Source organism: Anoplophora glabripennis, unplaced genomic scaffold (genome assembly GCF_000390285.2).
Source record: "Anoplophora glabripennis isolate ALB-LARVAE unplaced genomic scaffold, Agla_2.0 scaffold404, whole genome shotgun sequence".
In the NCBI taxonomy this organism is placed as follows: Eukaryota; Metazoa; Arthropoda; class Insecta; order Coleoptera; family Cerambycidae; genus Anoplophora; species Anoplophora glabripennis.
In genome coordinates, this window is record NW_019416523.1 from 215,739 (window position 1) to 234,424 (window position 18,686).

General features: G+C 32.2%; 1 protein-coding gene across 1 annotated transcript; it reads left to right on the forward strand.

Annotated features, from left to right (window-relative positions):
* The first annotated feature begins 2,906 nt into the window (after positions 1–2,906).
* On the forward strand, positions 2,907–17,220 carry LOC108910716 (neprilysin-2-like). Its single transcript, XM_018715418.1, has 9 exons — positions 2,907–3,337; positions 11,192–11,649; positions 11,701–11,862; positions 11,928–12,118; positions 14,136–14,294; positions 14,705–14,945; positions 16,325–16,499; positions 16,558–16,793; positions 16,865–17,220. Exons 1-9 carry the CDS (start codon positions 3,202–3,204, stop codon positions 17,189–17,191), a joined length of 2,085 nt encoding a protein of 694 aa, XP_018570934.1. The 5' UTR covers positions 2,907–3,201; the 3' UTR covers positions 17,192–17,220.
* Positions 17,221–18,686: the final 1,466 nt, after the last annotated feature.

The window sequence follows — 18,686 nt, forward strand, 5'->3', positions numbered from 1 at the left end:
ATGTACGCCTTTTTTCGTTTCCCTTCAAAATGAAGATTCAATGTTAGCTTTGCATCGAGTATGACTCCTAGGTATTTCACGTCCGATGCAAAGCTTAACGTAGTGTTTAGGAGAGTTGGTGCCTTTAATGGACATAGTGGTAACGTGGAGCCGACGACAGTGAAACTTTAAGTTTACTGCACATTTTTACGTACAGCGACTTGTGTGCCGAGCTATCGAAGGCGTCAGAGGTTCCAAAAGTGTTTCTTAATTTTATTGTGGAAAGTCAGTAGGTATAAAAAATTGTGTTCTAATTTGAAAAAAATATTTTTACCAATTGAGTTTTCCTATCTCGATTTATTTACTCTTCAAGTGTCCTCCTCAAAGAACCCCGCACAAAACCAATGGAAAAAGATTTCCGTCAAATTGTTTGAAATTGTGGGATCAAGTAGGTGATATGATGTAGACCAAAAGTCCCCATGGGTCCGACCTCCGCCGACGCACGCACGAACCAACACACATGGGGTCAAACATCTGTCACGACCACGCCGTTGACCCTGGATAACGCTAAGTGCAGATTTGGCTATACTGAGCGACTTTCAGCTTATGTAACTCCGAAACCGTGCATAGGCGGAGGTCGGGTCCATGGGGACTTTTGCCCTACATCATATCACCTTCTTGATTCCACAGTTGCAAACAATTTGACGTAAAGTCTTTTTCCATTGGTTTTGTGCGGGGTCGTTTGCTAAACACCCTGTATAGTCCACTAAATGTGGTACCATCAAATAACGTATTCTAATGCAACTTTAAAATGATTTAGGTTAAAAACTCCTCCCTTAGTACACATGTTTGCTTATTGGAGTGTAATATAACCTTAAATATGTAAGAAATAACAGTATCCGATGTAATTTTTTTGGGATTTCTACTTCCTTGACTACCCCATAATTTCTTCTCTCTAATTACAATTCATCTAGAATACTTTAGAAAACGATATTGTATTAGAACATGAAATTAAATAGCCATTAGCGTATGCAGAAACCCTTAAATAAGGAGTCTCTACCTAAACTAGTTTTAGTGATATTAAAAAAATGTTGTTGTGATACCAACTTTTTATCTTATTTTTTGGTGAAGATATCGCTCAGGGGCAACAGTACATGTTTATTGAAACGCCCTGTAAAGTATCTTTTCCGAAATGAAGTCTATATGCCCTATAATAATTATAGACAGAGAAATTGCAGTTCACTCCGTATATTTTTGTAATGATACTTCTACAGTATTTTTTTCATTTGTAATCAAATATCAATACCTAGTTGATTTAACGTCTAAATTTATATGAATTTATTTATATCATATTAATTGTCAAATATAAATAAGAAACTTCGGAATGTGCTGTTCCTAAAAAATTTCTAAAAATTAGTTTCCATTAAATTACTACACAAAAGTGGTCATCACAATAGAAAAATGTCAGTTATAAATTGATTTGGTGAATATTCCTACAATAACCACTACGCACAACTAATGACCTTTTAGGAATTTTTTTGTGGAAATTTATACTTATACTTTATATACAAAAACTAGTTAGAAGTAGTTTGTTATAAATTAGTTTTTTTTATTGTTAAAATTGGTCTTATTTTATTTTCTATAAAAAGTTAATGAATACGTAATTTAATTTTTTTCTGTAAAAATATATTAAAAGATTATAATACTCGTAACATAAGATTCCATAGCAGGTTTTATATTCGACAGCAATCGTTTCTTATATTATGAATTAAACAATAAAATGAGGTGTTAAAATTGTCACAGAACTGTTCAACTGTTTAATTTCTATTTTAATTCCACATGTACATTGGTCAGACTGTTATATAATTCAAGGAAGACTATTGCCCCAAAGTGACCTAATAGATGTCTTCCGTTGGCATATAACTGCTTAGTGTACTATTATTTTTTGCACGTTCTCACGTAATGACTGATGTAATGACGTTAATTAACTAAATTGATCAAAATTTGACCTCTACGTACCAGAAATATGAAATATTAAAAATTACAGGTAGTACCAAACTTCACCTTTTTTTGTATTTTTAATCCTTCACTATACCTTTACGCTGCTTACTTGGTTTTTCTAGTTATTAACTGTTGCTAAATAAAATAAAACAAAAGAAAAACACTGAAAAACCTTAACTGTATTTTTTACAAATCGATGTTTTTAATACCTATTGACTTACCACATTGATAAGTTGAAAACTTTTTTGGAACCGCTGATCTCACCGGCAACTCTGCTTCTGTTTAGAAGTGTTCATTCATGGTTATTTGGAAATCATTGGAAATAAACGTGTAGTTTTTATCAGCATTTCCATGTTTAATAATTCATTATTACTGATGGCCCATTTTAATATGGTTATTGGTACTTTGTACACACACCATAGGCACATCACACACGTTTCCTTAATAAAAACTAAAGTAAAACTGACAATTACCTCAATTTTTCTATTTGCTACAAAAAGCGGACGGCAAGCCATTTGAGGCCGAAAATATTCACCTTCTTTATGTAGTATATAACATAAATATATTAACATAATCGGAAACGATTCCAGAGGTTCTCAATAAGTTTTAACAATTTCGATTACACCGGCACACAAAAAAACTTGAAAAAGCGCCCTGTATATCTTACAAGCAACATTTTTCGTAATTTGTTTATTTTATGTCGGCCTATTTCTGCTACTACGGCTAATCGCCTACGCCAGGGGATAGTCAGTTTCCTGAATCCTGAATCACTATCAATGTCTGCGGGTAAATTACGAAAATAATTAATTATGCTAAAGATGACATCAAAACCAAAAAACCACAATAACAAAAGAGTGATGCGATTTGGCCACATAGTACACAATAGCAATCATAAATATATTTCAGTAGAAACGTTACCACATATAATTTTCAAGAAAGTAAAGTAAAAGTCTGTTATCGCTTCCTTCTCATAATTCAGAAATCCTGTCATCATTGTAACAGTGATTTCAGCTGAAACGAAACCGACTAATAGGTAGTACAAAATGCGTTGATCATTATAAATTGACCTTCATCCGCCTTCATTAATTGTGACGCTTCTAATGCAGAATTTATTTTAAGCAGTTTTGTGTTCGTAATGTGATGTAGCTAAACTATGATTGCACCGTGATGTTGCGTTCTTTTCAGAAATATGAATAAAGCAGACGGTTGTCAGACAGAAGTATGGCTGATTTAAGGGCGGTGCAAAATATAGCACTGAGTGAAAGAAAGAATGTGCTGTATGTGATAATAATATTAATATCGGTGTGTGTCTTGGCGACCATTATAATTGTCTGGAAACTGAATAGTTTTGAGGCAGGTAAGTAAAGTCTGCAGCAATATTTTCGCATTGTGTAATTCTCTAGTTCTTAATTCAGAGTTTGTAGTTATAGTCTTATAGCTTAAATTGACATTATCTTACTATTTTATTGATTCCTCGAACATTACATTTTAAAGCGATGCAACATAAATACGAACCATGCATAAAATTTAAATTACCGTGTATGATAAAATAGAGTATCACAAAAATTAGGCAGTGAAATATGAATATTGGTGGATATTATTTTGAAAACTTTTGTGAACATTAAGATAAAAAATTTGAATGTTTACTTTCATTCTTTAAATTCGTTACTTTTACTATCACAGTTGTCTAGCCAACTAAACTGGTTATAACAAAAAAAGTTATAGGCATTCAAAGAAATGATTTTGTTTGATAACATATTTCAATGAAATATGTGCCTCCGTTTAATCATATTGTTTTAATAGAAGCAGGATAATCCAAACCATAAAATATTGAGTCTAGCAAAACAGTTACCTCTAATTAGACTAGAACACCTCCAAATACTCATAACCGGTAACGATAGTAGAAAATAAAAATAAATTTTTCTCAGGGACTATTTAGGTACTTAATTTAAAGATTGTAACACATATACAGGGTGAGTCCTTAATAATGGTACACAGCTCAATGGCAGATTGTTAACGTCAAAATATAGCGATTGAGCCAAATATGCCTTAATCAATTGTTGCTCCTGTTAAAATTGAAAAAATATATTCGATGTTTTGCTATATTTTAATGTATGTACCGATTGTTTTAAAAATTTGTAGTTTTACGTTTTTTGAGGTGGCAAATACGAATATGCAAATAGTGTTGGGGTAACATCTAGGGGGTTCTAGTTTTGTACTGTCCTGTCAATGTAAAAATATGTCAAAGTTTTTATGTTTCACAATTTTGAAATTTTTAACTAAAAATTATTGAACTACGTTCAATTCTAAATGAAAGAGGTATACTTGTTACAAATCGATAAACTCAGCTGTTTTCGAGATACAGACGTTTTAAGTTTTTGAGATTCAACGGGAATTAAATTATTTTTCCAAAGTAGTAGGTATTGACATAATAAATTGACAGCTGTCACTACAATACCATATTGTTTCTGCCAATTCTACTCAATTTGATTAGGAAGTAGTTGTGTTCTTGTTATTTTTGGAGAAGAGAATATCTTAATAGAAATTTCTTGCACCGTTGGATTGGATGCGGTAGCGAAGTACTTTGGACTGCACGTAGCCCTGATTTAAATCCGCTGGATTTTTACTTTCGGGGATATCTTAAATCTTTAGTTTACAAAAACATTACTAATGGCCATGAACAACTGTGGACAAATATTCAAGAATCAGTTCATATTATCAAACAACATAGGACTTTATTTAACGTCAGGCAAAAAATAAGACACTAAGAAAGTGCACTGAAGTCGCTGGTGGTTAATAATTTGTTAAGATATGCATAATAATATTTTCAGTTGCTGTAATGTTTGTCTTAATTCTTAATTCAGGATTGGTATTTTAAGGTCTGCTAATTTTCTAATTTAATTCCCGCCGAATATCTAAAACTTAAAACGTCTGTATCTCGAAAACGGTTTAGTTTATCGATTTATAACTAGTATACCTTTTTAGAATACCTTTTAGAATTGAACGTAGTTCAATAATTTGCAGTTAAAAAATTCAAAATTGTAAAATACAAAAAGTTATAGAGATTTTTACATTGATAGGACAGTATAACTAGCGCCCTCTAGACGTTACCCCAAACTGTTTGCATATTCGTATTTGCCACCTCAAAAAACGTAAAACTACAAGTTTTCAAAACAATCGGTCCATACATACTTAAAATAAGATAAAAATAGGAAATATTTTTTCAATTTTAACACTCTGTAAAACGAAAAGGAGCAACAATTGATTAAGGCATGTTTGGCTCAATCACTATATTTTGACGTTAACAATCTGCCATTAAGCTGTGTACCATTATTAATGACTCACTCTGTAAGGCCAGCATTTTGTCAGAATCTCTACCAACAGAAAACATAGAAATAACAAAATACTGTTTAAGTGGGTAGATAAAAAATAAGCTTATATTTAAAATAAAATCCGATATATCAGTGTCATTGACATATCTTAAAGAGTGACGGAAGAACTAAAAAACAAATTCTTTGAAGGTCAGAAATTTCAATATTTTACAAAAGACACTTCATCTTTATCGATTTAGTTTCACCCAAAAAAAAACTATCCTTGAAGCAAAGCCTGTGATTTACCAGATACTCCTTTCATTAATGGTATAGTAATACATAGGAGGTTTTTTTATAAGAAAAACATTTTATTTCAGACGAGGTATTGCTGAGATATTTTTTAAAATTTAAAATTAGCCTTCGGCAAAGTTAAATAAATTGAAAATACTCATCTTCCAAAAAGATGTATAGTATTTTTTTTGTTAGAAATACTTTTTCTTTTAATTTTCTGAGATTTAACAATTTTCTAAAAAATTTAAAATTGGAACGCGAACAATTTTCTTGACTTCTGATTACGTTATATTTAAAATTGCATTTCTAGCAAAAGACATATACTTTTTTTGTGAAAAGAATTGTTTTAGTTATTTCCGATTTATTCAACTATGTCAAAGTTCATTTTTAATTTTTAAAATAACAACAATGTAAGAGTTCGGAAACTCGAAAATGACAGTGTCCTCCAGTAACAGCACTACTGGTTGACATTTTTATAAATTAATTAAATGATGTGTCCATCATAATTAATTAAGTCGTTAGGTCAAGTTTCATCAATTTACGAATAAATGATAATTTCTACACACTGTATGTCGAAAACGATCTTTATTTGAACTTTTTCCCTTAGAGTTTTCCGTTTATTTTTGTGAAACTACTAAGTAACAATAGTCTGAAATAAATCAGTTAATATGTGATATCAGTTAATTGTCTAATAAATTAGATATAATTGAAACAGAAGGAACATAATAAACAAAAAATGTTAATGAACAGTTTTCTAAAATTGATTTCCTATTTAAATATTAAGGCATCACCAACAAACTAACACGTATAGCCAGTATAAACATGTAATTTAGTAGAAGTTACTACTGGTTTATAAATCATTTATCTTGGTCATTAGTTTCTTTTTATACTGGAATTAATTAATAGAAACCTGACACTTGATTCTTTAAATGATTTTTTATATTATAAAACGATTTATAATCAATTTACATACATGGCTAAATTTAGAATATTTATAATAGGAAACGAGTAACATACAATAAATACTCTGAATTTTTTAACGCTAGTTGATGAGATGAGATGATGAGAACCAAACTGTACCGGATCAACAACACGTCTTTCTTCCTGGACGATCCAACATGTTATGCATAAATGACTTGATCATGGCAGTTGACGGAATGTACCTAAATTAAACTGTATATCTGGATTTTATCAAGCATTTGATAAAGTACCTTTGATGAAGCACTTAAAAAAATTGCATCATCATAGAATAAATGGTTTTCTTGCATGGTTATACGACCGTTTCAATACTCGTAAATTAATGATTGAAGTAGATAGCACTCTTTCCGAATCAAAATGTTAGAAGTGGTGGTGGCTTTTTACCGGTTTTATATAAAACTCATATCTCCCTATCCATATCGACCATCAGCTTGATCCTCGAAGTTGGTGCGTGATAGTAATCTCATTGGGGCAGTTTAATATGCTGCAACGGCTTTTGAATTAATAAGATGATAAGCTATGAAGAAAGGCTATTCGTTTTTAAAACACCTAAAGTTACTAGACTAAACGATTATTTCCTTAATAAAATATAAACACTGCGTTTTTCCATTGCTCTCTCACATTTTTTTTGCGTTGTACAGGGTGTCACAAACTCGATAGTATGGGCCTACTGTGAGGATACAAAAAATTTAAATAAAATTTGAGACACGTAGTGTTAAATGGGATGAGGTAAGGTCCATTTTCAATCGAAAACATTATCTTTGGGATTTGACAGAAGCGAGTAATGACATCATCAATTATACAGGGTCAACTATTACTTAGTACATAAATTTTAACCACGCGCTCAGGAAGGCATAAAAGGTAATAAAAAAATTATTTCGGAATATTAGCTCGATGTTTAAAAATGGGGCAAAACCCCCTTTGTTCCCGGTAAATCGCCGATTATGAACCGTCAACATAATTTCACTCAGCTGTTCAGCAATATTTAGCGGCGTTGACATGTTGCCATTGTAGAAACGACAGAAATAAACATTTTTTATTAATACCTACTTGATAGATGTTAATCCAGATCGTTGCAGAATTTTACATTTGCTCTTAGTTCCGTTGTTGCATACTATCAAAACAACATTTTTGCAGATCCGTTAGGACTACACAGTAACAATAAAACACCACCACGCACAATTAATTAAAATGTCCATTGAAGTCAATCGGAATTTACCGAAAGGAATAATAATTGGAAAATCACCCGCGTCCTTAATTTGATGTCCGATATCCGTAGCGGAATTGGCATTCGACTCTCCAAAAACATCGTAAACAACTGGCCCTTTAGATTTGTTCACATCGCATGTTCTTCACGTACATCTTAATTAATATTGAATTTATTTACTGGGACACTGGAAAACGTATGTGTAATTGCATACATTACAGTGCCTTGATAACTGTAGTGTACGTAAACATAACCTGAAAATCGCGAGACACAAGTTGATCTAGTGGCCTGGATACGTACTGCTGAATTATTACAGAAAACTGTAAATACCTCGGGGACTTACAGCTTAAAATAATAGGTACTAATTATTTTATGCGAACATCGACGGTTTTGTGTTTTTATTACAAATATTACCATTTAATTCCCGAATAACAAAAGAATTTTAAAAACGAGATGTCTGAAGTGCACCTTACCCTACTTACCTAGAGATGGGGCTGTTTCAAATTTTCAATAGGTGACTTTACGACTCTATTTTCACAGAACAAATAGCTGTTGAGTTCAAATAATTTGTCGCTTTGTCGGTGTTTGTGTTTTTGTTCACGTACTTACGTTTAGTAAGTAATTATTTGTGTTTACTATTATTTATTAGTGTAAAACTCTACAAGGATGTTGAAAACGAATTTTGTAAATAAAAGTTTTTCATCAAATGCGCGGATAATCGATACACGTGGCAACGCGGCGCTGTTTCACTACCGTTGCGTATGCGAAATTCGCAACTCGCGTCTAACGGACGGTCATAGCCGCCGTTAAATAGGGGTTTCACTGAGATTTAGAAAACAAATATTTTCAGCTTTAAAAACAATTTTGGAAATTTTTTGAAGGTCGATTCTGTTAAATCTTATTTTTCTCTATCCTCACTTAAAGTTTATGTATAAATAACCCTGTATGTTTTCCAGAGACGTACCTAAATCTTTCCTGTTAAAAAGCACTCTTTTTCTAATAAACTTTTCTGTCCTGTTTAAAAGTTATAAGCAATATCCTCCTAAAGAGTCTCAAAAGAAATACCATCTAAAAATCACATTAGCTGTGGAAGGATCAAGTAGTTGTTGGAAAATAATTGAATGTCCGTTGTTTAATGTGCATAAATGTCATTAAGAATAAATAAAAGAATTAAATTCGATAATTCTTTAATACAGTTAAAACAAAAGGTGATGATAACAATAACTAAGCTTAAAAAATGAGGCAAACGCTTTCATACTACATAGATATCTATTCTCTATATGACTTCCTCTCATTTCAAGAAACATATCCAATTTTCGCCTGATTTTATTTGTGGGCTGCGTTTATTAACATTTCGTCGTTTAACTCATTTGTGATATTTTCTTCCAAATGATTAATATCTCGCGAAGGTGTTTTATAACCTTATTTTTTAAAACCACCCATAAAAAAATCGAGGGGTGTTAGATCTGGTGACTTTCCTGGCCATTGAATAGGTCCATTAAGCCCAATCCATTTTCCTGAGAAAGTGTTATCTAAATATTGATGCATAATCCTGGCCTTGTGGGGTGGAGCCCCGACGTGCTGAAACCATAGGTTTCTCCTTAGCTGCAAAGGCTCATTCTCCAGAAGTTTTTCTTGTAGGGAATTTAGGTAACTCACGCTGTTCAATGTATGTTCATAAAAATAAGGCTCAATTAAATGCCTACCGATGATGCCGCACCATACATTTACTCCAAAATGGCCTTGGTTTTGGACTGGACTTACAATGTGGGGATTTTCAATGGACCAGTAGTGTTTGTTGCGACTGTTTAGCAGACCATTACTGACAATCCGACTTTCGTCCATCCAAAGAACGTGCCGAAAAAGGTTCAGATCAACAGTTTCTACATTTACTACAATTTGAGCTATAAAATTAAGTCTGTTTTCAATGTGACGATCAGGCAAATACTCCAGATGGTGAATTTTGTAGTCATGATTGGTCTTTAAAATTCGTTGAATGGTTGATTTATCCAAATTCAGTTCCTGGCTATCCTGCCGTATAGAATTTCGTGGATTTTGTTCGAAATACTGTAACAGTCTAGCTGTATTAACATTGTTTCTTACCCTTCGGTCAATTATTTGATTTTTCCGTACAGAAAATGCATCTTCATGTCGTCGCAAGGTCGCCTCCTGTAAAGGTTCTATGATCAGGAATGAAGCGCTCTGGATCTTTCTGGATATGACTCTACAGCTCTTCTTCATTTTTTTTTGTGACTCATCGTAAATTAGCAACATATCAACTTTTTATGAACATTTTGTAAGCACAAAAGTTATACTTTTATCGTTCGTATTTAGTAATGACAAGTATTTTGTAACATTTATGCACTTTAAACAACATTCAATTCAATTATTTTCTAACGAGTACTTGATCTTTCCACCGCTAATGTGATTTTTAGGCTCTTTAGGACGATATTGCTTATAACTTTTAAACGGGACAGAAAAATTTCTCTAATAAAAGTTTATTAGAAAAAAGAGCTTTTAACAGGAAAAAAAATTGGGTATGCTTCTGGAACAATTATAATTGATGACGTCATTAGTAGTTTCTGTCAAATCCCAAAGATAATACTTTCGATTGAAAATGGACCTTACCTCATCCCATTTAACACCACGTGTTCCAAATTTTACTTAAATTTTTTGTATCATTACAGTACTATCGAGTTTAAGACACCCTGTACCATACTATGTAGTGTTCTACTTCGATAAGTCTTTAAAAATCTTATTCACTATGTTGAAACATTAGTATTTGAGTATATTATACTTTCCATATTTATTGAGAAACAAACTGGATGGAACCCTCCTTTAAGAACTTGAGCAAATCATATCTAATAAAAAACGAATCGATACCACTGGTTAGTTATTATTCAAAATAAATCAATGTGAGAAAACTCAATGGGCAGGAATATTTTTTACAAAGATAATATATTTTTTAATACATTACATTTTTGGAATCGCTGGCTCCATTGATGGCTCAACTTTATTTACAAGTATTTACGCAAATCGCTATACATGAAGATGTACAATTAACTAAAGGCTTCTGTCAGTGGCTCCATGTGTTACCACCATGTCCATTAATTCATTGTCATTGTATTGATAGACCATCTGGTACGTTTATTCGAAATTTAATACAGACATTCTTCAGTAACTATCTTTTAATAGATAGATAATAAAAAAATGATATCTTGCAATAGAACTGAGGATATACACTTACAACTTATTAGAAGGACACATATCTTTTGTCTGTTTACGTTGATGAGAGGAATCAGTCCTAAAAATTCCTCATAATCTTCTAACAATTTTTAAAGTACGCGATAGTAGTTACTTATGTATGTGCAAATACCAAATAGAAATAAATAAATAAATAAATAAATAACATATCCTCTTTCAGATAACATTTGCGCCTCAAGAGAATGCCTAACATCCTCGTCCTTCGTTTTGGACATACTGGCCACAGACGTAGACCCTTGTGACAACTTCTATAATTTCACATGCAGAAATTATAAAGGACACCTTCTTATACATAATTTTCAGCAAGGTATTAACAAATTCGTTCGTGAATTCATTACAAGTCCAATCCAAGAGGGCGACTCTAGATCAATCAAACTTCAGAAAAAATATTACCACGCATGCATGAATGTAACTAGCATCGAGGAAGATCAAAATAAGACGCTGAAGAAATTTTATGAAGAGTTAGGTGGCTGGCCTCTATTGAAAGGTAGCACTTGGAAGGAAGAGGCGTTTGATTGGGGGAGAATTGTGGAAAAATCTAAAGATATCGGCTTCTATTACGATTGGTTCATAAACATTCAAAATTTTGAAGAAACTATCTATGAAAATAAACTATATGTATGTATTTGTACAGAAACTGTGGAAAGATATAGATCTTTTTAATTTTAGGTAACGTTCCCCGACAATGTAAATGAAATCGACAATACAGTGAAAGATAATTATGTAACATTGATGACCAATGTTGCAATAATATTGGGTGCTCCAGGAAATTTGTCAAATATAACGGAAAGCGTGAGCCGGGTGGTGGAATTTGAAATTGGTTTGTTGATGGTATACTAAACTTACATGCAGTGCATTTTAAAAAAATTATATAATATTTCCAAGGTTTTTTTCAGATTATACAAGATTTGATGCACAATGTAACATATGAGAAGTTTACAATGGATGACATAAAATATAAATATCCTAATATGCCGTGGCCTTCTTTATTTAAATATGTAATATTGCCTAAGAATGAGAAAATAATCTTCAATTTGCATTCATATATTCCCAAATTAGAAGCATATTTAAACGCAACTAATAAAAGGTACACGATTTAAATTACAATTCATATTTATAGAGATAGATATATTTTTATATCAAATTTTGGCATGTTTTGGTTTAATGAATTTTTTGCAGCTGTAACTGATAATATAGTTAAAACTATTGACGATGTCAGTACTAATCCTTCAATTAATTATTCTCTTAAAAAAATTTCCTCATTTTTCATGTCTCCTGTTGTTGAATCAGATGTGAGACAAGCTATCCTGGCACTTAAAAATTCAATGTGCTGTGACTATTACGGCTTTAATAGCCAAATGGTTAAGGAATCAGTCAGGATCCTTACTGGGCCATTAGCCTTGTTGTTTAATGGAATCTTGGAAGTGGGTGTGTGGCCAGATTCCTTTAAAATAGCGAAGATTTTCTATACACAAAAAAGGGAATACGGATTTATTAGACAATTACCGTCCTATAGCTATTGTTCCCTATTTCAGTAAAATTTTAGAAAAGATTTTGAGAGATAGACTTGTCTCCTTTTTTGAAAAACACCTTATCCTGACACCGTCTCAATTTGGTTTTAGGAAGAATTCTTCAACTATTAGAGCTTTACTAACTGTTGTTGAGGACGTAGTTGATGGCCTTGACCGTGGTCAAACAACGAACGCCACGTTTTGTGACTTGACCAAGGCCTATGACTGCGTCAATGTTGATGTACTTCTGAGTAAACTCGACCATTACGGTGTCCGAGGTTGAGCGTTGAAACTTTTTGGATCTTACTTATCAAATAGACGGAAATTTGTCAATATAAATAACTGTAATTCCGCTAAACTGCCCGTTGCGAATGGTGTGCCGCAGGGATCGGTGTTGAGGCCATTATTTTTCTTAATTTACATAAATGACTTGCCAATCAACATACGCATGTTATGTATAATGAAAATAATACACTTGCAATCACGCGACTGCAAGTGTATTATTTTTGCCGACGACACGACCCTTTTGACACGTGGCGGCGTGGATAGGAGTAGAGAGTGTCTATCTAAGGCTAAATCCTGGTTTTCTTCAAATAAACTTAAATTGAATTTTACTAAAACCCAACATTTGCATTTTACAGCTGATAGATTAGTTGATAGGTCTAATAATATGATATTACTGGGTATTACTTTAGATCCCGGTTTATCCTGGGCACCTCATGTCGACTCTCTCTGTTCTAAGTTTGCATCGCAGATTTTCGTTATGAGGCAGCTGAGGCCTTCGAGTGATGCAGTTATGAAAATTTTGTATTTTTCTCTTGTTCACAGTCACCTTAATTATGGAGTCCTGTTATGGGGTAACTCCGTTACTGCGCGGAAGGCATTTACTCTGCAGAAGGCGACAGTTCGCCTTGTAGCTGCAACCCACCGCCGGGCTTCGTGTAAAGATCTATTTAAGAGTTTAAAGATTATGCCTCTTCCAAGCCTGTATATTTTTGAAACGATGCTGCATGTACATAAGAATCTCCAAAATCTGGCCACTCACTCATCCATTCACGACCACAATAATAGACAGGCACTAAATCTTGTGGAGCCCTTTGCTAGAATTAATACTACTAAGAGAAACAAGGTCCAAATTCAGCTTTATATTAGATTAGGGAATCATTTTAAAAATTTTAAATTTAAGACGATGTCTCATAGAAGTTTCCACAAGTTCATTAAAATTTTTTATTAGAGCAATGTTTTTATAGTCTTGATGATTTTTATTTCTTTCGTTACTGTTTAATATCAATGTCCTCTTTTAGTGTAATAGTTGTGACAAAAAATGTACAGTTTTTGTATATGACAGTGTCAATAAAGCTTCTATTCTATTCTATATGTAGTTACAGGTTAAATCGGAAGAGTTTTGACTGTTGTTTGGTATATGAGAGCAGATAAATTAATATGAAATATGGCCAACTTAAATTATTATAATACCTACTCGTATAAAAAAACATTAATTAGATATTAAATCTGCATTCTAAATAAAAACTACTTATTTTAATTTGTCTAAATAACCATTACTACTACGAAAATCTGAAAGTTTTATTTTAGAGTTCAGGCTGATTACATTTTTTGGAAATTAACAGAATCATTCTCTACGTTGCTGACATACGCTATAAGAAAAGAATTTGAAAACTATGCGGACATCTCCAAACATTACCAATTTGCGAAAGAAAGAGAGAATTACTGTTATGGTATTACCAACACAGTGTAAGTACTTTCAAATATTTTTTCTATTCATGTAGGTACTTAAAATCAAGAATTTTCTCACAGCTTAGCTTAGGTGACAGTGATATTTTTCTCTCTAGAGATGACTAAGATTTTCGTCTCTAGAGACAAAAATAAAAATGTCAAATTTATGATTGTCCTAATTAAAACATGAACTAAAGAAATTCTGTTAACGAAAAATATCTGAAAACTAAGTTGACAACATTTCACATGGCATGTTTTCTATGTTAAACCAACAACAAAGTGTTCTTTGGAAATAATTCACAGTATATGTTGAGAGATCTTGTGGCAGAAGATATTGATCATTCTATACAGTAGTATATACAGCTGTGTTCTAATTTCTGTAAAGCTATTTAAAAATAGTAAAATTTTCTAATTGGATATTTCAACAGATTTGCTTATGTCTCAGAAGCAGAATTTGTCAGGAAATATGCAGTCGAAAAGAAATCTATTAAAGAAATGGTGACTCGTATAGCACAAGTGTTACGTAAGCATATAGAAAAAGTTACATGGATGAGTGAAGCTGTTAAACATGTTACTTATGATAAAATCAATAACATGACTATTGTTATTGGAGGACCAGACAAAATGTACCATGAAGAAGAGTTTGACAAATTTTTAGGCATTGCTGAGGTAAGGAAATTGTAGTACTAACTATGGTAAACAACTTAGATAAATATTTATTCAGGATGTTGCACGATGTACTGGACAATTTTAAGAAGTGAGTCCTTGAAGTCATTCTGAATAAAAAAGTTATAATACATATACATGGGTTCAATTCTCCATGGTTATCGCGCTTTAAAGTAGAGTAATAATGTTTTAATATTAATCTTGTTAGCTGTGTACATGTTAGTTGACTAAACTGTGTGAACGTGTTTCTAGTAATACCTTTTCTGGCAATATGCCTATATGTTTCAAACGAAGAGTATGTCGACATAGTTTACATTAACGGATTTTGCGATGAAAATTCGCGAGCTGCCCGTAGAGAGTATCGACGACGATTTCCATACAGAGAAGTGTCAAATAGTGAAACATTTGATTCTGCCTTTCGACATCTGCGAACGCATGGTTCATTTCCAACAATGTCAACTAACTATGAACGTCCTGAGCAGCAAAATTCGAATAAGTAAGAAAACATTTTGCAAATAATTGAAGACAGTCCAGAATTAAGTACCAGGAGCATCATTACATAGCACTATTGTATCCTTATCATGTGAAACAAGTTCAGCATCTGGAACCGCATGATATTAAAATAGGTGGATAGGACGTGGAGGACCACATTCTTTGTCCACAGAGATCACCAGATGTTAATCGTTTAGACTATTACTAGTATTATTTGTGGGGCCATCTTAAAAATTTAGTATACAAGACACCAATTAATAGTGGAGCCTAGGCATATAAAACAGCCACACAAAAAAAATCGACTTTCGGGCCCAGAGGTTAGACCATGCTTTTTATACATTTTTTGGGTCGCTGAATCCGAATCCGAGGTCCATTTAATCTCATCACCTCAGGATTTTTCATAACGTCAAAAAAAAAACGATATTGTGAACAATTAGACCATATAACCTTAACCAATTAACCAAATCCCATAAACATTTAGCCCAATGATATCCCAACCTAATAAGCCCATGAACCCAAACCCCAATTCGGATAACTGTCAGAAAATGAGGAATAACACGGGGGTGTTATTTTTGTTTTGTTGTCATTTTGTTAATGTTGTTCCTGACAATCAAACAGTAAAAGTTTAAAATCTGTGTACATGTATGCTTATTTCTAAACTTTAAAGGACCATGGAGGATTGAACCCATGTATATTACAACATTTTTACTCGGCATGACCTCAGGAACTTGTTCCTTAAGTGTGTCCAGTACGTCATGCAACACCCTGTACTCATATGTCAAATATGCTGTCTGGATTTCTCGTTAAAAATCGCTGAGAGCGCACCGTCGTTTGCCCAATATACCTACTCATATGGAAGCTATATAAACATTATGTAATGTATATTTTAGATCAATCTATCTGATCTTCACAACACCATCGAAATAGTATGCGAAGTGGACAGAAGTAGAGATATGTTCAACCTTGACTTCAGAAAACCAATACTGAATATCAAGGAAGCCCAGTTGTATCAAGGTGTCACCAACTTAGGGTTTATAAAATATATGCCTGGTGAAAATATAATGTGTAAGTTATATCTTTACTTTTTGAATTGCGATCATAAATACATTTAGTTTTTCGTTAGTTTTACCTGCTGCAGCTTTAGACGGTATATTTTACTCATCAAGCAGACAGAATTACTTGAATTATGGAGTAATTGGTACGATTATAGGACATGAATTAGGGCATGGTTTCGGACTACTGGCAACTTTAAGTTCAGAGACAATATTGCAAAAAAATGATTCGTTGGAAGAATTCTTTGAGGCTGCAAACTGCTTAATAGAAGACTGCAATAATATTGGCATTGAAAATGTAATCAATGTGAGTAATTTTTTTTTCTGTAGAACTTAAATAAAATTAATTATGATTTGAATTAATTTTTTTGATTCCAGATGGATTGCAAGGAAACATTCGAAGAAAATTTCGCAGATTATGTAGGAATTAATCTTTCATACGAGGCTTACATAGATCTGGAAAGGAACCATGGAATGGAAAGCAGTTTACCGGGGTTGAATTATAATTCAAAACAACTTTTCTGGATAATATATTCTTCCATAATGTGTAATAATGTAGATGTAAATAATGCAGAAGGTTTTATCCATATGTTACCATTTCAACGAATTCTAGGTGCCTTTAGAAATTCAGAACACTTTGCCATGGATTTTAATTGTCCTATTGGAAGTAATATGAATCCAAAAGATAAGTGTAAAGTGTTGTAATTTATATGCAAATAAAAATGTTGAATACTGTTGAGCCTTTTCTTGTGATATAGGTATATTTTACATAACATGTATATAACAAAAATTAAGTCTTACTAAAATATTTAGTGTCATTTATTATTCATTACTCTGCAAATTATTAAAATTATTTAATTTATTAAAAACTGTTAAAATGTTTAACTGTTCTAATTTGATATAAATATTTTGTTCTATTTTAATATCAATAGGTGCAGGTAATTTATTAACTATATTAGCTATATCCACCATGTAGTAAATTCGTAGGCTTTTTATAATTAAGCATCTTTTTGGCATAGCAAACATCAAATCGCTTCATTCAAATGAAAAATTTTCAAATTTAATACGAGTAAATGCCATCAGAATATTAATAAGCTAAGAAACACAAGTTTTTGTATAGTATACAGGAGGTTGGAAACTAATATCATATTAGATAATATTTTGTTTGTAAAAATATGAAAAAAAACTACTTTTGATATTTTAAACTTATAAATAAATACGTGAATATGAAAAAATGTAGATAGAAAACTAAATAAGTATGACTTTTCCCCGTGGAACACTGTATATTTTTACATAATTGAAGTCTAAGCAACATCTACTGCATAGGACAATTTGCACAAGAAAATGTCTTATAGAAAGAGATGTACTGACACTGTAGAAGAGAAGAAGATCTTGCATTACAACTCTTAGCATGTAAAGGAGGTTTCCTATATGAGCCCTAGGTACATTTCATTGTTAGTTAAAGAAAATGGATAATAAACTGCTGTGGTTATTACGTAACGAAATTTCTTACGGAACTATGCCCTTAAAGTAATTAACAAATAAATTGTTACAATATCATCAGTTTTGGAAATCCACTACTAGTTTTATTAAAAAAAAAAAAATCAAATTGGAAACATGTTTTTAAATCGTGGAATCTTATTTTCAATGTAACCATTGATCAATTTCTAAAATCATGAGACAAAAGTCACTTTAATCTATTTCTTAAAAGGTTAAATCACCGTTATTTGGATATGTTTCTCATTTTTATTGTACATACTATCTTTTTTATTTTATTAATTTTATTTAATCTATATATCTAATCTCTATGTTTAATGTCTTTAATAATTTGAAGTAAACTATGCAATGAGGATGAAAATATTTTCATCCAAATTGTAGTGATTGAATCGGTATTAAATAAATCGTTTCTTGCAAATCGTTATACAGGCGCACAAAAAAAAAGAAAAGTGGTCTGTTCCAAAAACTAGACCTATGTATCCTTATGTATTCTGACGCGCTAAATTCGAATCCCATCACTTCCCAGTGTTTTTTAAATCGCGAAAAACCGCTCTTAAATAGAGAAAATATGGGAAATTCTATTTTTCAAAACTTGAAGCAGTCCAACCTCATTTTTCATTCCCACTAGTAGATTAGCATTTTTGATAATGAGAATTCCACCCTCACTGTTGGACAGCAATCAGGATTTACAAAAAATCCGTTC